Source organism: Fringilla coelebs (genome assembly GCF_963513975.1).
Source record: "Fringilla coelebs genome assembly, chromosome: 22".
In the NCBI taxonomy this organism is placed as follows: domain Eukaryota; kingdom Metazoa; phylum Chordata; class Aves; order Passeriformes; family Fringillidae; genus Fringilla; species Fringilla coelebs.
In genome coordinates, this window is record NC_140048.1 from 7,634,515 (window position 1) to 7,657,866 (window position 23,352).

Genomic DNA, 23,352 nt, shown 5'->3' on the forward strand with positions numbered 1-23,352 from the left:
GGCTAACACAATCCCGGGTGGATTCCGGGCTAACAGAATCCCGGGCTAACACAACCCCCGCTGGATTCCGTGCTAACACAATCCCGGGTGGATTCCTGGCTAACAGAACCCCGGGGCTAACACAATCCCGGGTGGATTCCGGGCTAACACAATCCCGGGTGGATTCCGGGCTAACAGAATCCCGGGCTAACACAATCCCGGGTGGATTCCGTGCTAACACAATCCCGGGTGGATTCCGTGCTAACACAATCCCGGGTGGATTCCGGGCTAACACAATCCCGGGTGGATTCCGCGCTAACAGAACCCCGTGGAGCCCGGCAGCGGCCGCCGCGGAGCGGAGCGCCTCCCGCCCATCCCATCCCACTGCCTCCTCCCCCGGAGCATCTCCCCGGAGCTGGGAAGGGCTCGGCGCTGAGCTCCCAAGCCTGAGCATGGCTCGGAGCAGCCTGGCAGAGCCGCAGCCTCCCGGAGCCGCCCGCCGTGCCCGGAGCCGCCCGCAGTGCCCGTCCTGCGCCCCCGGAGCCGCTCCGGGGCACCTGCGAGGGTCCAACCCCGGCTGCCCGCAGTGGTGACAGAGGTGACAGAGGTGACAGAGCCCTGCGAGGGTCCAACCCCGGCTGACCGAGCTGACCGAGCCCTGCGGAGCTGCCCAGAGCCACGGAGGGATTATTCGGGCAGCGGGAATCCTTTGGAAGCGGGCAGTGGAAAGCGGCTCTTTGCCCCCCTCCTTCCCTGCCTGCGAGAAAGGAGTTGCCCAACCTGGTCATGAGACTTTTCCAGACTTCCCAAAGAGGCTCCTGAAGTTGTGACACTGCACCAGCCCCCCCCAGAGCAGACACGCAGGCACGGGAGATGGAGAATGAGCTTGGCAAATCTGTGGACAATCAAATGGACAAGTACATGTAATAATTTGGAAGTTTTCTCGCTCTTTTTGCTTTTATTCTGCCTTTTTTTTTTCCCCTTCTCCCCATCCCGATGTAGCCGCGCTGTTAACCCTTTCTCGCCCTCCCCTCCCCGATTTAGAGTTACAATAATGGGGAAATCAGAAAGTCAAATGGATATTGTGGAAAAATCGACCAAATCTGGGAAGAAGCCCTGGAGCTTTGTGGCCATCGGGCTGGCTGTCCTGCTGCTCCTCATGACTTGTGCTGCCGTCGCCCTGGTGATCCTCTATGCCAGCAGCAGAGGTAAGAACCTGGGAATAATCTTCCCCTTCCCTCTGCAAACGGCAAAAAAAGTAATTTTTTCCCTCAGAGCTGAATGAAAACAAAAATACAGGGAGACCATGAGGTCACCTCTGTGGGGGACTGAGCTCTCTCTGCACAGAGATTATGTTAGCTTTCACTTAAATTTTGAATTATGCTCTGTTAGACTCTATGCCTTTATTTAATTCCACGCAATTTGTTGTTTTCAGAGCTGTTTTGACAAAGCTGATGTGCTGCTTTAGAGGGAAGGTGTGTGCCTGTGTGTGAGGACTGACATTTCCTTGTTTCATCCAAGCACAAGGCAAGATTCCTCATTGCCAGGGTTTTTAAAGCAGCAGCTGCTTTCAAACACTTCTTAAAACAATCTCCCTGAAGGGGAAATTGCTTATTACAATGTGAAAGCTTAAAACAAAAAAAAAAAAAAGCCACTTGATGCTGAGGAAAAGGAGACTTTTTAAATATTCCATCAGGCAGTTGGATCTCTGAGTGTGATTTGCTTCAGTGACTTGAATGCAAATATCTTGCCAGAAACCTGACATTGAGGCACGTTCTTTTGAAGTGTTTTGCCTAAATATTTTAACTGCAGAGCACACTTGGTAAAACCAAAGTTTTCCCACTGGCACAGCAAGTGCAAAGTCCCCACTTTAAAACCCTGTGAAGCATCAAATGCTCGGGAGCAGCTCTGCCTCCTGTTTGTCACTTCCATTTAGGTCTCCTGCATTGGGAGCTTTGTTAAAACACTGGAGAATGAAATTAAAGCGGGAACAGCAAAACTGGAGCAAAACACAGCAGCAAAACACGCTGTGTCTGTCTCCCCTGCTGCAGGGAGCTGCATTTTCAGCACTTGTGAGTGAAACACTGCACAATCCTGAGCAATAATTCATGGGAAAAGCCTTGTTATTGTTCACTCCTTTTGCTACCAGCAGTTGGACACCAGGCAAAATCTGAGTGTTTGGTATCCATAAAGTTCATCAGAAAGTTTATTCTATTAGCTCAGGAGAGGAGAGGAAAGAAATTCCCCAGAGCCAGGTCCTGCAGGAGGAGTTTGTGTATCAAACACTGAGCTTGGCAGGGTTTTGCTGCCTGCATGCAGAAAGGATTTGGGAAATCTGCCCCACATCCTTTGCTGGCTCCAGACAATGCAGAATTCAGGTATTAATAATATTTACCCAAGTGTGGGTCTCATCCAAATCCAGAGGCAGAGTCTGTGCTCACTGCATGTGTTTAAGGAAGGCTTATCTGTGAGAAAACGGGTCTAAAACCTAAATATTTCTCTCAGGCTCATAGCTGCAATTAAACTTTCCCTGGAAGTGTTGCCCAGACTGAGCCCTGAGTGCAGGGCTGATGTTCTGCTGCCCTGTGCTGCTCACACCCCACCAGATGTGTCCAGCTGTGCCCTGGAGCCACTTTGTGCCTCTGTGCCCATCCCAGCTCACAGCAGCTTTAGGTGATTCCTGGGGGGAAAGGAAATTCCAGGTGGGAAAGGAAATTCCAGGTGGGAAAGGAAATTCCAGGTGGGAAATGAGATTCCAGCTGGGAAAGGAAATTCCAGGTGGGAAATGAGATTCTAGGTGGGAGATGAGATTCCAAGGTGGGAAATGAGATTCCAGCTGGGAAATGAGATTCCAGGTGGGAATTGAGCAGCAGGAGCTCCATCCTCACAGGGCACTGTCCACATGCACTGCATGGGTCAAGAGCTGCAGCAATAAGAGCTCTTCAGACTCTTCCTGCAGCAGAAATATCTTCTTTTTTTTTTTATTTTTTGCCTTGAAAAGTTCTGTCCCAGTGCCCCCCTTAGCTCTGTTTTGCTGTCACACTTCAGCCCATTCCCAATGCTGAGGGAAAACCTCAAATCCTTTTTCCCCATGGGAAAAGCGCCTCTGGCTGAAAGCTGTGCCACAGAAATCCCACAGAACAGGGGGAAAAAAACACAAAACAGGAAAAAAACAGTGGGGCTGAGCACCCTCCATGTGATACAACCATCAGTGTTACCCTGGGAATCTTCTACTGCTGATCCCACTGAAATGTCAATTTTGGGATGTGCATGGGACACTGGATTGCTCACCAAGAGCAGATCCAGATTTCTCCCTTCCCCTTGATTCACCCTTGATCAGAATGACACTACCCAGGCTTCTAAAACTAATTTTGTTTCGCTTGTAATTAGGAATTAAATTAGAAAATTAAAGCGCTGCCTGTCCTGCTTTGCGTCCACTTTTATTTTTTTTAATTTCTAAAGGCATGTTTAGGCTTTGTGGTTCAGGGGGAATATTTTTTTGCTGGTGTATATCTTGCAGAAGAGCACTGTGGTGCATGAAATAGGCCTGTGGGCACAGCAATGATTCCTGGAGTTCTGGTAATGCTGACTGGGATTTTTATCTCTATTCCCAGCCAACAAAAACACTCAAGCTCTCCCAGCAGTGCAGTTACAGAGTTCTGGACACAATTTTTGACATCCAAGGAACTTTTCAGGGCCAAAAATTAAATAAGCTGAAAGAAAACACAGGAAGAATAAAGTAATATTTGGGTGTCAGGTTCTCAATCCTTCCCTCACCCCCATCTCAGCAGCCTTTTCACAGCTCCCCCTCAGCATTTCCTCAACCCAAACCTCCTCCCTTGCTGGAAAGCCACAGCCTGAGGAACATCTCAAACCTTTGTAGCTGACACCTCAAATCACTCAGCAGCTCCTCCAAACAACTCCCAGCCTCACCCAGCTGCTGCTCCTGTAATTCTGGTTATTTCTGGCTCTGAGGAGGAAGGATCACTGATATTTTTGTGCCTGCATCCCCAAAGGTTGTCCCTGCTGGCTGTCAGGAAGGTCCAAAAACAACAAAAACCACTTTTTTTTCCCCTGCATTTCCTTTCTGAATGTGATTTTTGTGCCCTTCAATAACAGATTTACTCCAGCCTGCTGAGCAGGAGCAGAATCTAAACTCCAAACTGAGGGGAGCTGGTGGCTGAGCCCTGGCTCCTCTCCTTCAGTGCTGCTCAAACATCCTCTGGTTTGAAAAGCACCATCATTCCAAAAGTGAGCTGCTCCAGGGGCTCCAGAGGTGCCACAAGTTGATTTTCTGCTCCTGCTGCTGGCCAGGAGATGGGACAGGGCTCAGTGAGGCCAAATTAAGGCAATAAAATCCTTTAGAGTGACCCCAGGGGGTCTGAAGCATGTCCCAGCTCTCAGGTGAGCAGTTCACCCCTGGAGTGCTTCATTTCCCTCATTTTCTTCCATTTGGAGCAGTCCCACAGCTCAGATCATTTCATTTATCTCCATTAAAGCTCCTCTTGCCTGATCAATTCTCTGCTGCAGCTGTGTCAGGCTGAAATGGATGCCAAAGCAGGAGCCCCTCTATCACTGTAACCCAGCCTGTCAGCAAGGCTTAACCAGGGAGGAAAATGAGCAGTGAAATACCTGGGCTTCTCTGAAAACTTGGGCTGTTCTTCTAGAAAATAAATACAGATAAATAAATAGAGAAATACCTGTGCTTCTGCTGAAAACTTGGGCTGTTCTTCTAGAAAATAAATTCAGATAAAGAAATACCTGTGCTTCTGCTGAAAACTTGGGCTGTTGGTCTAGAAAATTCATTGAGATAAATAAATAAATACCTGTGCTTCTGCTGAAAACTTGGGCTGTTGGTCTAGAAAATTAATTGAGATAAATAGAGAAATACCTGTGCTTCTGCTGAAAACTTGGGCTGTTCTTCTAGGAAATTAATTGAGATAAATAGAGAAATACCTGTGCTTCTGCTGAAAACTTGGGCTGTTAGTCTAGAAAATTAATTGAGATAAATAAATAAATACCTGTGCTTCTGCTGAAAACTTGGGCTGTTGGTCTAGAAAATTAATTGAGATAAATAGAGAAATACCTGTGCTTCTGCTGAAAACTTGGGCTGTTCTTCTAGAAAATTAATTGAGATAAATAAATAGAGAAATACCTGTGCTTCTGCTGTAAATGCTCAGAGCATTTTAATAGATTGTCTAAAAAAGGATCCCACACTTTGAGTAGGCTGTGGAGGCAGTCAGCAGGTAGAAAAGATGGTTTTATTCTCCTTACAGGAGAGATAAAACTCGCTGTCAAGGCTGTGGTAGTGCTGCTGCCAATAAATTTTCCTCAAAAACCCCCAGATTTCTTCACAGTTTTCCTCTGATGTCTTTGACAGGCACCAATATTGACTCTCCTGCTCCCAAAGCACTGAGCTGTCACACTGAGGGGATTGGGCTCTGGTGAGTGGCTCTGGGAGGAATTCCCTCCCAAAACAAGTGATTCCATCTGCTTTCCTCCTCTCCCTGCAGGTTCCCCCTATGGCACCAACTCGGGCAACATCTGCACCACCCCTGGCTGTGTGACAGCAGGTAATGGGGTGTGGGGGATTCCTGCTGCACAGGGCAGCCTTTGTGGGCTGGCACTGACCCTGGAAAAGAGATAATTCCGAGTTTAAGATGAAAAGGAATGAGATTCCCCCTTGGGTAAGGAATATCATTCATAAGAGGCTCAGGAAAATTGCCAGTGTGGCCAAGAGTGGCTCTGAGCCACGAGGCCGTGGGCTGACCAGCACAATCTGTATCTGTAAGCAGAATAAAATTCCCTTTAGACTGAATTTTCTCTCTCATGGGGCATTCACCTTCTTCTTTGTGGTATTGAGGTGAGACTCCAGCACAGATGCCCCCAACAGCCCCCTGGGAACTCTGGTTTCTTGGGCAGTGCCTAAACTGGAGCCCAGGGGAGCACTGGGCACTCTTCCCTGCAAGGTCTTGTGCTGTGGGACAACTCTTCTGCCATCCAGATCTGCCACTCCACACCTGCAATTCACATCTGGCACTCCATACCTGCAATTCACATCTGCCATTCCACACCTGCAATTCACATCTGCCATTCCATACCTGCAATTCACATCTGCAATTCACATCTGCCATTCCACATCTGCCACTCAACATCTGCCATTCCACACCTGCAATGCACATCTGCCACTCAACATCTGCCACTCCACACCTGCAATTCACATCTGCCATTCCACATCTGCCATCCAGATCTGCCACTCCACACCTGCCATTCCACATCTGCCACTCAACACCTGCAATTCACATCTGCCACTCCACACCTGCAATTCACATCTGCCACTCAACATCTGCCACTCCACACCTGCCATTCCACACCTGCAACTGACATCTGCCACTCAACATCTGCCATCCACATCTGCCATTCCACATCTGCCATTCCACACCTGCCACTCAACATCTGCCACTCCACACCTGCAATTCACATCTGCCATTCCACACCTGCAATTCACATCTGCCATTCCACATCTGCCATTCCACACCTGCAATTCACATCTGCCATTCCACATCTGCCATCCACATCTGCCATTCCACACCTGCAATTCACACCTGCCACTCAACATCTGCCACTCAACATCTGCCATTCCACACCTGCCATCCACATCTGCCATTCCACACCTGCAATTCACATCTGCCATTCCACATCTGCCATTCCACACCTGCCACTCAACATCTGCCATTCACACCTTCCATTCCACACCTGCCATCCAGATCCATTTCTAAGCAGAAAACTCCTCAAGTCCTGTGGGACTCGAGTCTTGAGTCAAACATGTGGGAATGAGTCTTGCCAAGCAGCTCCTTGAGTGTCTTCAGCAGTCCCAGAGGTTCCTGGGCAGTCTGTAGAACTCAGCTCTCCACTTTTGCTGCCCAGCTGCCAGAATCATCCAGAACATGGATCCCACAGCTGACCCGTGCCAGGATTTCTACCAGTACGCCTGTGGGGGCTGGCTGAACAGGCATGTGATCCCAGAGACCAGCTCCAGATACAGCATCTTTGACATCCTGAGGGACGAGCTGGAGATCATCCTCAAAGGTAGGGGTGAAGCTGCTCCATCCCCAGAAACCTGTGTTTGTTTCAGAGGTTCCTCACTGCTCATCAGACAGAGAATTAAACTTGCACAGAAGGGTGGATTGGGGATTTTTTTTTTTCCCTCTGGTCATTTTATCTCTACATCTCTCACTACACCTATTTTGTGGGGACATCCTGCTCCCACTAAAAATTAGCCAGAGGTGGTTGGGTGCAAACTCCAAAAGGAGCAGGACCAGCTGTCTGCAGGTCCTTCCTCCTGACACTTTTTTCATTAACAGCATGAAGAGCTCTCCAGTTTGACAGTAATTGCAGCCTACAATTCCCAGCCCTGAATCCTCAGGGATTTCTGTAAAATGATCAAAGGTCTTCAGGGCAAAAATCTCACTGCAATGGTTCCTTCCCCAGGTGTGCTGGAGACTTCAGACCAAGGGGACAGAGAAGCATTTCAGAAAGCTAAAATCCTTTACAAGTCCTGCATGAATGAGAGTGAGTGTCTTCTTGTTGCAGCAATTCCCCTGTTCAAAACCAGCTGTACAGAAAAACCAAAGCATTTCAAGCAAAAATCCAGTCAATACCTGTCTAATCCATGTGGCCATGCCAGGAAAATTCATCTTCAGATGGATGAAGATGCCTTGGTAATTTGTTAAACCTGAAAATACCCATTTGGGAGGTGGAAAGGATGGATGCTGGGTACCCACCCCTGGTATGGATGCAAAGCCTTTCCTTGAGAAGGCACAAACCTGGCCCAGCTCATCCTTCCCCAAACAACCCACTCCAAATCAGCCCTGGAAATATTCCAGAGGTTTTAATTATTATGTATAATTATTATGATACAGAAGTATTTTCATTCCTTTTCTGAAGACAAACATAGAATGCTTTCAGGATATCTCTTACTTTTTTTTGCCATGACACATTCACTTGCAAAATTAAGCTGTTAGGCCCGTTACCTATTTTTCCTAATTTTGTTTTTGTATGAAAACAATACAGAATTTGTCTTTGCTCCCTCAGGTCTTATAGAGCAACGAGATTCCCTGCCTCTTCTGGAGGCTTTGAGGGTGGTTGGAGATTGGCCAGTGGCTTCTGCAGACTGGAGTAAGACCAAAGGTAAAGCTGGGCCTGGGAGGGTTCAGTCAGAATTATTTACTGGAGCAGGGAGGCCAATCCTTCCATTTTCAGTTTCTCTTCCCAAACAGAAGTCAGGCTATCACACATTTTACACTCATTGATCCATTTAAATAGATCTCCAAAATTTCAGCTGGTGAACTGTCCAACTTTAATCAGTCTGACACAGATTGACAAATTAACCCTAATTTTTTTTTTCCCTTTTTTTTCCCAGAGCCAAGCTGGAGCATGGAGGAAACCCTTTCCATCATGAACTCCAGGTTTAACAAACGTGTCCTCATCGACATGTTCGTGTGGAATGATGACAGGGATTCCAGCAGACACATCATTTATGTAAGGAAAAAAAGGACAAGGGAATTTTTTATGGGCCAGAAAATCATAATGGATCAAAACAGATGAGCTTCCCATTGAACAATGGTGGTAAAATGTAGGCAAAATAGTTCTGTACCCTGAGTGTCCCAAAGACATATTGGGAAATGTTTTATGGCAGCATAATTTTTTGTTTCAGCAAAAGAAATAAGGATCAATGGAACTTTTGCTGATTTACAGCATTTAAGGGCTGTAAATTCTTGTGACTTACAAAAATGAGGATGAGGTTTAATATATAGTAGGACACCATGGGTTTAAAACACATAAAGAGTGCTTCAGAGTCTGGTGATGAATGGCTGTGCAAGAACCCTAAAGTCAAGCAAAGTAGAAAAATTACTTAAATTTGTTCTTGGATCTCCATGATCACTGAAAGATTTTGATTTTTGACCCCCACTGAGATCCTCCCTGTCCTTACCTGGAAACCCAGAGATAAGAGTGTGGTGGTTGGGGTCACCATTTGTGGTGGTGATTGCAGGGGTCCCAGGATGAGGGAAGGGAGGAGAAAGTTGACTCCATGTTTGGAAGGCTTGATTTATTATTTTATTATATATATTATATTAAAAACTACACTAAAACAGAGAAATGCATTTTCCTTCAGATTGACCAGCCAAGTTTGGGAATGCCATCCAGGGACTACTACTTTAATGGGGGCAGCTATCAGAGAGTAAGTATTGATTTACTCTGTGCCACTAAAACAACTTTATTCCTTATCCCTGGGCTCTCAAAAACCCCAATACATGAATTTTCACACTATGCAACAATCACAACTAGACTGTGACAGTCATTGCTATGTTTTTTCCCTAATTAAGCCAACATTTTGTAAAGTTTACAAAAAGACTGAACAACAGTATAAGTATCAAGCCTGCCCAGAACTGGCCAGCTCATGAAAAAGGTTATGAGAAAATAAAATTGTGTTTTCTTGCTTAGGCAGTCTCTCATTTTGAAGGACAGCTTCACATTTTCAGTGCAGGGGATTTGCTTGTATCTTCCTCTGATTCCCTGATGCTCAGCAAGTAAGAATCTGCTGCCACTTACTCTCCCCTTCCCCCAAAATTACATGAAATTGGGAGAGATTATTTTCTAGCTGCTTCCCTCTGCCAATGCTCAGGGCAAAACCACTGATTCTGCAGAACACACTGTTTCTGTAAATACACAGAAAGCTGTTGCAAACAGAGCCAGATAATTTGTCTGTTTCCAAGATGAAAATACTGCTTTAGTACATTTTATTTTCCTCAATTATGCCTTGCTAACAAAGAGTATTTGCAGCCCAACATCAAACCAATTTTCCTAACAAGAATGGAAGGGAATACAGAGGGACAACAATCAGCATTTGAGACTCCTTTGTCTCGTGCTTGTAAAGGCAGATGAAAACATCAGTGGGAAGAGTTTTCTTCTCACTTCAGCGTGTTTGACTACACTTTATGGAGAATTTAGCTGAAATATCAATAAACCCTGTGAGGTTTATAGGAGATTGTGTCCACACCTTTAGGAGCTGCCAGGTTCTGGGACAAAACAATCTCGTGGAAATGGAAAAATGTGGAAAGCTGCTGACCCAGGAGTCTCCCCTGCAAGTGTCACCTCCCCAGCAGAAAAGAGGGATATTTATATGCATTGGGGCATGAAGGTCAGACATAGATTGACATGGAGGAGGTAGGAAATCAGGTACAGTGCAGAGACAATCCTAAACTGGAGAAAGAAAACCAGTTCTGCTCAATACAGCTTTAATTTGAAGGCACAAAGCAGGGGGGCTGAGGCTGTGCTTTTAATCCTAATGACCAAGGAGGAGACACAACCCCTTTTTATTTGTATTTACCAGCTCGCTGCCCCCAGACAATGAGCCCAACTCTGATGACCCAAACTCCCCCTGTGCTTAGTCCAGCATCTTTTGGCAAAGCTCCTCCTGAGGCCTGGGGGAGTCTGGCCTGATTAAGGCTCAGCATTCAGCCTAAAACCACAAACCATCATCTGTAAGTGCCCAGACTCAGTTTCACCACAGTCACTGTGTTTTTATCTGGCTTCCAGGGTCTGCAGAGGGAGAACAGGTAGCATCAAGTTTTCCTGCATCAGGGATCAGCAGCCAAATGTCTTTTCAAGGCCCTTTCTGAGGCATAAATCAGTCAGAGCCTCCCATCAGGAATAAAGCAAAGGTGCCACTGGGAACTGTCTGAAACAGAGCTTTCCTTTCAGACACTAAAACCAGACCTGAGGAGATTTATGGTATTACTTTCTGAGAACTCAAACCTTCCCTGTTCACCCTGGAATTTTGGATCAGTGTTCCCATGGTGTAACTCAAAGCACAGAGCCTCCTCTTTGCCCAAGCAGTAATTCTAACTCAGAATGCCAGGCTTGCATGGCAGAGAGAAGCAGAATTTTTGTTTTGAGGCTGGCAAGGGCCCTGTAAGGTATTCATGACAGAGAGAATGCTTTGCTGAATGAGAAATTTGAAGATGAAATAAGTGAAGAAATAGTGAAGAGACTTTACAAGGGACAGCACAAGGGGGAATGGGTTCAAACTGACAGAGGGCAGGGTCAGAGGGGATATTGGGAAGAAATCCTTCCCTGTGAGGGTGGTGGGGCCCTGGCACAGCTGTGGCTGCCCCTGGATCCCTGGAAGCATCCCAGGATGGGTTGGAAAGGGCTTGGAGCAGTCTGGGATAGTGGAAGGTGTCCCTGCCACAGTAGGGCCGGTGCTGGATGGGCTTTAAGGTCCTTCCAAGCCCAACTATTCTGGGATTCTATGAAATGATGGACAGCAAACCTTCCCTGCCTGTTCTGAGTGCAGGTGAGAGAAGCTTACCTGCAGTTCATGGTCACCATCGCCAAAATGATCCGGCAGGACAAGAACGTGTCCAGAGATGATTCCTTTGTCCAAGGGGAGATGGCAAAGGTCATGGAGCTTGAAACAGAGATTGCAAACGTGAGTTTGGGAGAGGTCAAGAGCCCCTCAGGAAGCTGTGGGGGTCAAGGGGTGAGGGGGAAGAGCCTCTTGCTGGTTTGTGCAGCAGTTTTCAATGCAGCAGAAAACTCACAGACCAGAACAAGTGGGGGGAAAAAACTTTCTGTGCCACGAGCAGCCCAAAATTCAGAGCCTCTGTGTCTCTAGTTCTGCCTGCTGTGTACATTGCTGCTCCAGCCCCAGCCTTGTTTCTGTTTGGAACACTTCTAAAGCAGGATCATTCACCTTCTGCTATCCATGCACTGGGATAACACCAGGGCAGGCTCCCTTGCATCCTTGATAACCTACAGCACGCTAAAAATCCCCCAGAAATCCTTCCATTCTGAAGAGGACACAAGGAACCTCTTGGCTCAACAAAACTCTGAAACATTATTGAACAGGGGGGGACCCAGGTTCCTGCACTGAATTTTTGGAAGCAGCACTGGGCACAACCAAATCATTTTCCTTTTCCCAATTAATCTGAATATTATTGGAGTGTGTATATGTGCACCTGCATGTGATTTCAGGCATTGATATTTCTGTCAGTTGATTCCAGCAATAACCTTGTGAATGTCTTCAGGCCACCACCCCAGCAGAGGAAAGGCACGATGTGACCTTGTTGTACAACAAAATGACCTTAGCAGAGCTGCAGGAAAAGTTTGCATTCAATGTAAGTGTTTCACCAGCAGTCTCATACTTCAGGGCTCTTAATGACATGCCAGTGGGAAATGGCTTTGTGAATTGATCAGAGCTTCTACAAAGAGGTATCAAATCATTCCCATTCCTGATTTTGCCTTCAGAATCTCTTTAAAGGCTTTGTCCTACTGAACAGCTGCATTCAAGGTCATAAGACTGTCAAAAGTGCAGTTAATCATCCAACACTGAAATGTCTCTCTGTTAAATTCTGCCTAGGACTTTAACTGGACCTTCTTCATCCAGCGTGTCATGTCTTCAGTGAGTGTTCAGGTGGACCCAGAGGAAGAGGTGGTCGTGTATGGGATGCCTTATCTGCAAGAGCTGAAAGCAATTATCTCCAAGTACTCAGCCAGGTAAAGAAACTGCAGGATAGGTAGGACAAAAGTCACAGAAGGATTGCTGAAATGTCAATTATTGGACCCCCACCTTGTTAGTTCTGAGCTTCTGAGGGAAAATGAGACCCCTGTAAAACACAGGGAAAAATGCCTTTGGAGGTTTCAAATTCCAAATACTGCAGTACAAGGTGTCTCACTCGCTGCTTGCTCAGAGAAGGTTAAATGGGAAGAAAAACATACATGACAGGCTTGGCTCTTGTTACATTCTAGAAGGAAGAAAAACAAGAAATGAATCCCAGAACAGACATGACAGCCCAGTCCTGAGGCTGGATGACTCCTCAGTTAAATGAGATGCTGTGACACCCAGGACTGGCAGCAATGATTTCCTTCCTCGTCTCCACCCAAAACTGAGATTCCCCTCTGACTGCCTGCCCTAGTGCTGGTTTTTACAGGGGGTTAAGCTCAGCTTTGCTTTCCCACACAGCACCATCCAGAACTACCTCATCTGGCGGCTGGTGATCGACCGCGTCAGCAGCTTGAGCCGGCGCTTCAAGGATGCTCGGGCCAGCTACAGGAAGGTATTTCCTCTCTTCACAAAGAGGAGAGCACAGCTACCACCAAACCCAGCCTGCTCAGCCCAAAAACCCTGCCAGGGGTTTGGAAAGAGATGAATATTAGGCTTCCTCCCAGCCCAAACAATTCTAGATGCTGGGATTGCATCACGGAATCCTCAAAGGTCAATCCCAGCGGTGGGAACCTTTGGGTTAATTCTGGCAGTGGTTTGAGAGATTTGGCTCAATTTAGGTGGTGGTTTGAGAGCTTTGGGTTAATTCTGGCAGTGGTTTGAGAGCTTTGGCTCAATTTAGGTGGTGGTTTGAGAGCTTTGGGTTAATTCAGGCAGTGGTTTGGAACCTTTGAATTAATTTAGGCGGTGGTTTGAAAGCTTTGAGTTAATTTAGGCAGTGTTTGGGTTAATTTAGGCAGTGGTTTGGAACCTTTGGGTTAATTTAGGCAGTGGTTTGAAAGCTTTGGGGTAATTTAAGCAGTAGTTTGAAAGCTTTGGGTTAATTTAAGCAGTGTTTGGCTTAATTTAGGCAGTGCTTTGAAACCTTTGGGTTAATTTAGGCAGTGGTTCAAAAGCTTTGGGTTAATTTAGGCAGTGTTTGGGTTCATTTAGGTGGTGGTTTGAAACCTTTGGGTTAATTTAGGCAGCGTTTGGATTAACTTAGGCACTGGTTTGAAAGCTTTGAGTGAATTTAGGTGGTGGTTCGAAAGCTTTGGGTTAATTTAGGCAGTGTTTGGGTTAATTTAGGCAGCGGTTTGGAACCTTTGGGTTAATTCAGGCAGTGTTTGGGTTAATTTAGGTGGTGGTTTGGAACCTTTGGGTTAATTTAGGCAGTGTTTGGGTTAATTTAGGTGGTAGTTTGGAACCTTTAGGTTAATTTAGGCAGAGGTTTGAAACAATTGGATTAATTTAGGCAGTGGTTTGAAAGCTTTCGGTTAATTTAGGCAGAGGTTTGAAACAATTGGATTAATTTAGGCAGTGGTTTGAAAGCTTTCGGTTAATTCAGGCAGCGTTTGGGTTAATTTAGGCGGTGGTTTGAAACCCTTGGGTTTATTTAGGCAGTGTTTGGATTAATTTAGGCAGAGGTTTGAAACCTTTAGGTTAATTTATGTGGAGGTTTGAAACAATTGGATTAATTTAGGCGGCGGTTTGAAAGCTTTGGGTTAGTTCAGGCAGCGTTTGGGTTAATTTAGGCTGCGGTTTGAAACCCTTGGGTTAATTTAGGCAGCGTTTGGGTTAATTTAGGCAGCGGTTTGGAACCTTGGGTTAATTTAGGCAGTGTTTGGGTTAATTTAGGTGGCGATTTGAAACCCTTGGGTTAATTTAGGCGGCGGTTTGAAACCCTTTGGTTAATTTAGGCAGCGATTTGAAAACCTTGGGTTAATTTAGGCGGGGGTTTGGAACCCTTTGGTGAATTTAGGCAGTGTTTGGGTTAATTTAGGTGGCAGTTTGGAACCCTTTGGTGAATTTAGGCAGGGGTTTGGAAGGGCTGCAGGGCCAGGGTTGATTTGGGCTCTGGTGCTGCAGGCCCTGTACGGGACGACGCTGGAGGAGGCGCGCTGGAGGGAGTGCGTCAGCTACGTCAACAACAACCTGGAGAACGCGGTGGGAGCCATGTACGTCCGGGAGACTTTTGCTGGTGAGAGCAAGAGGATGGTATGTAGTTTACCCTTCATACTACTGTACATCCACTGCAGAGGCAGCTCTCTGGTCAGAGAGAGAGAGGAAGCTAGATAAGCTTTGCCATGAGTCGGCCTGGGAAGATTTAGGGAGCTGGAGAGAAGGAATTCCGAGCAATCTGCAGCTGGTGTTTTGTAGTAAGGGGTTTACAGCCCATGAGGTGGTTTGCAAATGGGTGTCTTCTTAATTGGCAATGGTGTTTTGATGAAGGGACTAATCAGGTCCACTTGTAGTGAACTAGAATATAAAAAGGAATGGGTTTTCTGGTAAAGTGAGTTAGCCTTCTGAATGCCTGGGGAGGCATTGTCGCTCATGACTCAACAGCAGCACATCCACAATGCCCACAGTGCCCATTCCCTCTGGTGTCAGCTCTCTGTTTTTTGCCTGGGAGATTTATCCACCAGTCAAGAAGGTGCAAGGACTCATTTGTGATGCTCTTTTATGTCACTGTTGTATTAAGAAGGGCGAGAAGCAAACAACATTTGATTCCAAAAGCCCAGAAGGCATAAAGCAAAACTCCATTACCAAACTCCCCATATTTATAGGCAGGATCGTTCACCCAGAACCTGACTGGTTCTCAAACAACATTTCTCATGCCATTGGACAGTTAGGAACAATGCTTTCTTGTACATCTCTCTCCATAAAAATCATGTACAACATTCCACCTAAATACCAGGCACAGACCAAGATAAGAATTTTAATTCTTTTCTCTGAGCTTCTCACAGCTTTTCCCAGAACCATGCCTGGGAAAGTTATCTGTTTCACTCCCTGACCAAAGTGTCACATCCACACTTTTAGGTGCACAGTACCATGGTTTAGAGCACAGAATTTGGAGACATGGCCATCCAGCAGGAAGCTTTTCATCCCTCCTTAGCTGTGCCTGGGAATAGGGCATGGGAATGATGAGTGTCTCCCTGGCTCTCTTTCAGGTCCGAGATTTAATAGAGAAGATCCGTGAAGTGTTCGTGGAGACCTTGGATGAGCTACAGTGGATGGATGAGGCATCCAAGGAGAAAGCTCGTGAGAAGGTCAGACACAACAAAGAACTTCAGTTTTCCCTTATGAACATGAAATATTTGGAATTTTGTAGTATCACCGTATCCAGTTTCTCCCCAAACAAGAGGCAAAGAGGACATTATGATCCTGTTACATTGTCCTTTCCTTTCAATCCTTTGTTAGCCCACACCAGTAAAAATGCCAACTGGATATGACGCAATTCCCCACCAAATAAAAAAAAAACATTTCCAACTTTTAATTGACCTCAGGACCATCAGCACCATTCCAAAGCCAAGAAAAAACCCCAAACATTTAACTATTCTTTGTATTGAAACTTCAGTAAAAACAACCCAACAAGAGCACATCAACAAAAACCCACAATTAAGAGGAAACATTCAACTCTTTTCTTCCAGGCAATGGCAATCAAAGAACAAATTGGCTACCCAGATTACATTTTGGAAGATCACAATGAGAAACTGGACCTGGAATATGCCAATGTAAGTGTTTAGTGCATACCTCACTAAATCCCTCCAAATAAACCCCTGCATTTGCTTTCTTGCCACTGGAATATTTGTACCTGTGCGACTGCCCTTTCCAAGGACATCAAAATGAACATCTTAATAAATAACTGGTGCAAAGAACCAACTATTCAGTGAAACCATGCAACCAAAAAGTTCTTTAGAGGACATCCAGTGGGACGAGGAGCTCCTCTTCCTGCTCAGCTGACCAATGTACTTGGACCCCTGTTTGTGCAGTTGAACTTCAGTGAACACAGCTACTTTGAAAACATCCTGGAGAACCTGCGAGCTGGAGCCCAGAAGAGCTTGAAAAAGCTTCGAGAGAGAGTTGACCAAGACATGTGAGTTTCCAGACAGAGCCACAGACACAATTTAAATTCTGGGTTCATGGTGGGGGTGTCCAGCTCATGCTGAGGGTGCCTGGGAGTGCCTGTGGCTGAGATAATCAAGGAATTCAACAATTCTTAGGTAAATGAAAAATGCTTTTCTGCTTGGATGTTGTGTGTTTGGGATGGAAGCTGCCCCTCAAGAAGCCACCAGGTATCTCCTGGTATCAGGAATTCTTCACAGCTGTGATCAATGCACCCTTTTTCCTACCTGAATTCTTGCCTTATATAATCTCTTTGTAAGGGTTTTCCTTCTTGTTGCAAGGTTCTTCCTTCTCCTAACAAGGAAATTATATTTCTTTATACATCCATATACACATTCCTGAGAATGTATATTACATAGAGAGAGATATATAGTACATATATATGTGTGTATTTATGTATAAATATATATGCACATACATATATACATATAGAGAGATATAGATAGATAGATAGATAGATAGATAGATAGATAGATAGATAGATAGATATAGACATAAATATATAGAGAGATATAGATATATAGATATATGGATATGGATATAGATATAGATGATAAAGATATAAATAAATAATCCCTGAAAGGATTATATCCTTACAATCCTTTCCTATATACCTTGCACTTTTTAACCAGAATTAAATTTCAAAAATGTCTGGGGGAGTAAAACCACCATGACTAACTGTGTGCAACGTTTCTTTTCAGATGGATAATTGGAGCTGCAGTGGTCAATGCATTCTATTCCCCCAACAGGAACCAGATAGGTAGGTTTAAACACTTTTAACCAGATGATTTTTTTCCACACAGCAGTTTCAGTTCTGCATCCAGAGGCAAACCTGCCTGTGCCCATCCAGGAATTGTGGGCAAGGCTGCCTGGCTGTTCAGCTCAAGCACTTTGTGGGTGAATATTCAGCTCCCCAGTTTTACACCCTGTCACTGAACAGCCTTGGGTCTGAAAGCCTGGCCCAGCACCCAGAGGATGCCCCCAGTGTGTCCTGGGCTGCTCCTGCTGCTGAGTTCCCAGCCCATGGGGCAGCTCTGCACTTTGCTCTGTGCAATGACGCTGCTAAGAGCCAGAAATTAGGCTGAGCTTAATGTAAATGCTGCTTGGGCCTCAAACAGGGAGATACTGCAGCTGCAGATGTGCCAAATTAAACCTTTATTAACTTGTCATTTTTCATTTTTCAAGGGGGAAACAATTTCGCATGAGGCATGAGCTTGTTTCTAATCATTTTATATTTTCTGTTCCTTCCTGACCCTTACACCAAGCAAACAATCTGTCTGCCAGTGAGGCAAAATTGAACCACTTTACAGCATTTGCCCCTTTCTCCCTGTCTTTGCAGTTTTTCCTGCTGGGATTCTCCAGCCCCCCTTCTTCAGCAAGCACCAGCCCCAGGCCCTGAATTTTGGAGGGATTGGGATGGTTATTGGGCACGAGATCACTCATGGCTTCGATGACAACGGTGAGGAGATGATGAAAAAAATGTGATTATTTCAGCTAAAACTCGTGGCAGGCACGGCAGGAATTAAAAGTGCACTGGGACTGAGGATCCCTGCACAGCCACATCCAGCTCAGCAGCAATAGGAGCACCCTGGGAACACTCTGTGGAAAGTTTTGCAGGGAGTGTTTCCTGAACAGAGCACGAGAAATAAGCAGGTGTTAAAAAAAATAATCGAGGCAGTGACAATTCTCAGGAAGAAAATGTTATTTTTACAGCACCATGGGATCAGAAACACAAAACAAGCAGATCCACGGGCTCCTGAGTACGGTGAAATCTGTGAACAACATTTTTGGGATAGAACAAATGTCAGGAGTGTCTTAAAATCCCAGGAGACTTTGTTTTTTGACCCAAATGCTTGAAATAAATTGGCTTTTTAAAGTTTCTCAAATGCCATGTAAAAGAATTTGGGGGAAAAGCTCACTTCTGACTCTACCAGTCAGGAGTTTTTTCCACGTGGTTTTTTTTAAGTGCTCTTTAAATTCATGCAGGTGGCACATAAACACACGACAAAGCCTCAGAGGCTGAGTTCTAGAGCAAAGAAAAGCCTTGTTCCAGCCAGAGAGCCAAGAACACAAACTCCAGGACTGCAATTCCAGATTTTAATTCTCTCTATACTTCAGTCCTCTCATGTGGCCACACAGAACCAGCACCCCAGACACCTCAGAGCTGAAGGGAAGGTTTTGTTACACCATATCTGCAAAATCCACCTGGAAATAAAACCAGGCCTGGGAGCTGTACCTGAAGTCAGGGCTGCACAGGAAATCAGGGAATAACAGAGACCACAATTCCACTCCCTTGTGACAAAGAGAATAAACTGTGCCCAAAGTCTGAGCATCTAAATTCAAGGAGGAAAGAGGGAGTGCAGTTCCAGCATCCCAGCTGGAGCTGCAAGAGTTTTAAAATCTTGCTCAAAGCTTTCCTTTTATCCCTGGGTTTTCCTGCAGGTAGGAATTTTGACAAGGATGGGAACATGCTGGACTGGTGGAGCAACTTCTCAGCTCTGCATTTCAAGGAGCAGTCCCTGTGCATGGTGCACCAGTATGGGAATTACACCTGGGAGCTGGCAGGGGGACAGAACGTGAGTGGCAACATCACAGCTCTGGCTTTGCACAAATATTGACTTTTCCATGGGGGATAAGCATGGGATGAGCTGGGGGCACTGGGAAAGCCCAGGGTCTGTGTGCAGGGGTGTTCATGTCATATTTGTGTGTGTTCTGTTCCAATCTGCAGCTCTTACCCTCTGATTTGTTCCATTTCATTCTCTCCTTTCTTGTCCCAGCATGAAGTCACAGCTTCCCTCTGCTCCAGGCACGTCAGGCTGTTGTATGGCTGACCTGCAGTTCTTAGAGTTGCTGATTTTATTGACAACAGAGTAAATAAATTATTATTTTTACAGGTCAGTGGCATAAGCACATTAGGAGAAAATATTGCAGACAATGGGGGAGTCCGACAAGCCTATAAGGTAATCCTCAAACACCCTGTGAGTTAACTTTACCTGTTCTGTGCTAAAAAAATGGACAATTAACATGTTATTAGCATGTCCCAAAAGCTGAAGCCTCAGCTGTGCACCTGGAAGCTCCTGTGGCCGTGGCTTGCTGGCACTCTTGCACCCAGGAGCAGCCCAAGGGTGGAGCTCAGGTGGGAGCAGGGAAAGTTCTTCCCTACAAAGAACCCTAAGAGATGTCACAGGAAAAACTTTTATCTTTTGTGTTTTGAGTATGGTTTTAAATGGTTTTAATTTGAATTTAAAATTTAAATTCCAACCCTAATGGACACCATTCCAGTTAATTACCTCATTAGGGTTGTTCTGAAAGCCATTACAGATGTGGAGGGGATGTGTGGGGTGACACAAAGTGCCTGCACATGGAATTCATGGATGTTCTCTGCTCTGGATCTCTTTTTACCCTCAACTCTCCCTTCTGTTTCATGCTTTGGGCCTGTCTCAGCACCTGAGAGGCTGCAGAAACAGAATGTTGGGAATTAACCAGCATGAGGGCACGTTAACTTGTCTCCATCATGTCAATATACCTAAAAAAAGCAAATTGGCCAATTACTGTGCAACAATAGCAGGTAATGGATTTAACATTGAGCAAGGTTCTTATCTGCTATTTAATGAGCAGTTACCTGAAGAGAGAAAAATCATCACTACAGAGAAGCAGAGGTTTTTTTAACACTTTATTCACAGATACAAATTCCTGTAGAAAGAGCTTTTTCATAAAGTTCTCTGCACTGTTTGTATTAGAGAGAGAAGATGTATACAAATACAGAGGGGAAGCATGCTGGTTAATGCACGTGGTGACTAAAATCCCTCCTCCCATTCAAAATCCTTCTGCTGCTCCTCTGAGTTGATTATTTCTGTGATTATTTCCAGGCCTACTTGAAGTGGCTGGAACAGGAAGGGAAGGAGCCAAAGCTGCCTGGACTGAACATGTCCCACAAACAGCTTTTCTTCCTCAACTTTGCCCAGGTGAGAACACACAGGGCTGTGCCTCAGGCCCTTGGACTTTGCTGGAGGGAAATCCAGGGCAGATAGATCTGTCCCAGAGCACCAGATCTTGATAAAACAAAAGCTAATTAGTAAATAATTGCATCTATTCTGCCTATGGCTCTTAGGGAAGCTGAGAGGATCCCAGTGTGAATTCCCTTCAAGAGTGACCCACTAATGATGAATCTCCCTGTGCAGGTTTGGTGTGGTTCCTACAGACCAGAATATGCCAGCCAGTCCATAAAGACAGATGTTCACAGCCCTCTGAAGTACAGGTGGGTTTTTATTTGCCAACTCACACCTCACTTCATCCAACCCCTGGCACCACGACAGCACAGGAGAGTCTGATACCACACAGGATAACTCCCAAGTGATTTCCTGATTTTCCCCCATGGCTTCTAAGACACTGCTGGAGAGCATTTACCTGTTCCTGACCTGCAGGAGAATTTGCCAATCCATAGGGTGTGGAATTTGCTGGGTCAGAAGACAGAAGGTTTAACAAGAATGAATAATAAAAATTTGTGACTGACTCAGAGTCCAACACAGCTGATGGTGATTGGTCATTTATTAAAAACAATTCAGCTGAATCCAATCAAACATGCACCTGTTGGTAAAGGATCTCCAGACCACATTCCAAAGCAGCAAACATAGGAGAAGCAATCAGATAATTATTGTTTTCATTCTTCTCTGAGGCTTCTCATCTTCCCAGGAGAAGAAATCCTGGTGAAGGGATTTTTCAGAAAATATGACAGTGACAATAGGGGATGGAGCAGGACCAGACCCACTCTGTCCTGGCATTTCATTGCCCAGATTACCTATAATTCCTAAAGCATCTAAATGCTTAAACTCCCACATCCTGAACTGCAATCACATTCTGAGGTTCCAAACCTCTTTCTGTTCCCCAGAACAGCATTTTGCCAATCCATAGGGGATGGAGCAGGACCAAACCCACTCTGTCCTGGCATTTCATTGCCCAGATTACCTGTATTTCCTAAAGCATCCCACATTCTGAGCTGCACTCAAGTTCTGAGGTGTAGGAGCACCAGGGGGTGGGATGGTGGGGATGGATGGAGAGCAGAGATCTCTGCAGCCAGGTCAGGAACTTGGGGTTTATTGCAAAGGGTGCAGGGCCCTGCTGGGAGCTGCCAGCCACAGCTCAGAGCAAGCCCAAAAAAGAGAGAAAGAGGTAAAGAGGATGAGAGAGGGAGGATGAGAGGATAAGAGTGTAAGAGAGTGAGGTTCCCCTTACAATACCATAAATCTTCTTGTGTGCTGTACATTCTAATTCTCACTAACCAATCTAGTGCAAGATACAAATCCTACAGCATTTACATACAGCCTATAAGAACCATTACATTACCATGCTGTGTTTACATTTTAAAGCCTAAAAACTCCTCTTTGGGCCCTTCTGCCAAGCTGGCAGGGTCTGCTCTGCCCCTTGGACCTGTCTGTAAGCAGAGGGTGTTGTTCCATCCAAAGGGGATTACCTTCAGCTGGCCATGCCATTGTTTTCCAGTTGTTCAGTAACTGAGGTATCTCAAAGCTGCTTTCATTTCCATCTCACTTATACTTTCCATATTCCCAAAATCTTTCCCCACGCAATCACATTTATAAGTCTTTCCCATTTCACCATCCCCACCACGAGGCCCTGAACCCCTTCCTGCTCCCCATAAAATCGTTTTCCATGTTGAACGAATCCCTTCTCCCCGTTCAGGGTGATGGGCTCTCTGCAGAACTTCGAATCCTTCTCCGAGGTGTTCCGCTGCCAGAAGGGCGCGGCCATGCGCCCCGCCGGGACCTGCCGCGTGTGGTGACCAGCCTGGCACGCTGCTGACCCCAAACCAGCTGCTGGCAGGGATGTGCCCGCTGTCCTGCTCAGCCCCAGGCAGCGCTGCAGGGGCAGCTGCTGCAGGGAGAGCCAGGGAAGCCCTCAGCTGTCCCAGTGCCACCGGGGACCGCGGGGATGGAGCGCGGGGCTGGCGAGGCCACGCCGCGTCTCCGGGCTCGAGGACTGTTCCCAAGGACATCCTGACTGTTATGAGACACTGCTTCAGGGTTACAAGGACTCATTCTTACACGAGAAATCCAAGCCAACCAGCAGCCACGGATCTATTTTTCAGAGAGGAATGATAACTTTGATACGTCGGCCCCGCTTTCGGGGGCTCAGCAACGCTGCTCGGACGTTCCACTGCTCCCTTTCCAGTGCTCTGGTTCTGTTTCTGCTGCATTTTTCCCTCCAGGTCGGGTTAGAGCTGGTGTAAACTCTCGTGCTGTCTGTGCCCCTGCAGTTTGATCACTGCTTTGTTGTTTGTCGTGACAGTGAGCTCTATGTCAAGATGCCTGTCGCTCTTCACTCGAGTCCCTCTGCTCCAAAGAACCCCCTTCAAGTGAGGCATCACTACAATAATCACATTTTAGGAGTACAAATTCTGTCTTTATGGTTAAATTACAGGGTCCTGCCCTTCAGAGATATATTTAAAATGATGCTTATTCTTGTAGAAAGTGTATAAAGTACCTTTTGCCAAATAGCAGATATGTATCCATGGAAACAATTAAGCTGGTTTTAATCCTGTGCCTTTTTATTTTGCCATAGGCTATTTTTCAGTATTTACACTTGAAAATGTAACATGTATTAATTTATAATAAAATGTAAAAGAAAAAAAATCATGGTGGTGAATTCAGCAAGGATGGAGAATATGGGGGGGCTTTTCTTGGTAA

At 45.8% G+C, this 23,352-nt stretch overlaps 1 protein-coding gene across 2 annotated transcripts; it reads left to right on the plus strand.

Moving 5' to 3' along the window:
• Positions 1-418: 418 nt before the first annotated feature.
• On the plus strand, positions 419-23,315 carry MMEL1 (membrane metalloendopeptidase like 1). Of its 2 annotated transcripts, none has more exons than XM_084220139.1 (23): positions 419-902; positions 1,024-1,187; positions 5,493-5,552; positions 6,907-7,068; positions 7,471-7,551; positions 8,074-8,169; positions 8,402-8,520; positions 9,155-9,220; positions 11,339-11,473; positions 12,072-12,161; positions 12,404-12,540; positions 13,007-13,100; positions 14,615-14,743; positions 15,697-15,795; positions 16,177-16,260; positions 16,519-16,622; positions 17,353-17,411; positions 17,991-18,110; positions 19,094-19,227; positions 19,546-19,611; positions 20,521-20,616; positions 20,833-20,909; positions 22,349-23,315. In XM_084220139.1, exons 1-23 carry the CDS (start codon positions 853-855, stop codon positions 22,446-22,448), a joined length of 2,322 nt encoding a protein of 773 aa, XP_084076265.1. In that variant the 5' UTR covers positions 419-852; the 3' UTR covers positions 22,449-23,315. The 2 variants fall into 2 exon arrangements, with proteins under 2 accessions (XP_084076265.1, XP_084076266.1); XM_084220140.1 differs by having other exon boundaries at positions 419-896.
• Positions 23,316-23,352: the final 37 nt, after the last annotated feature.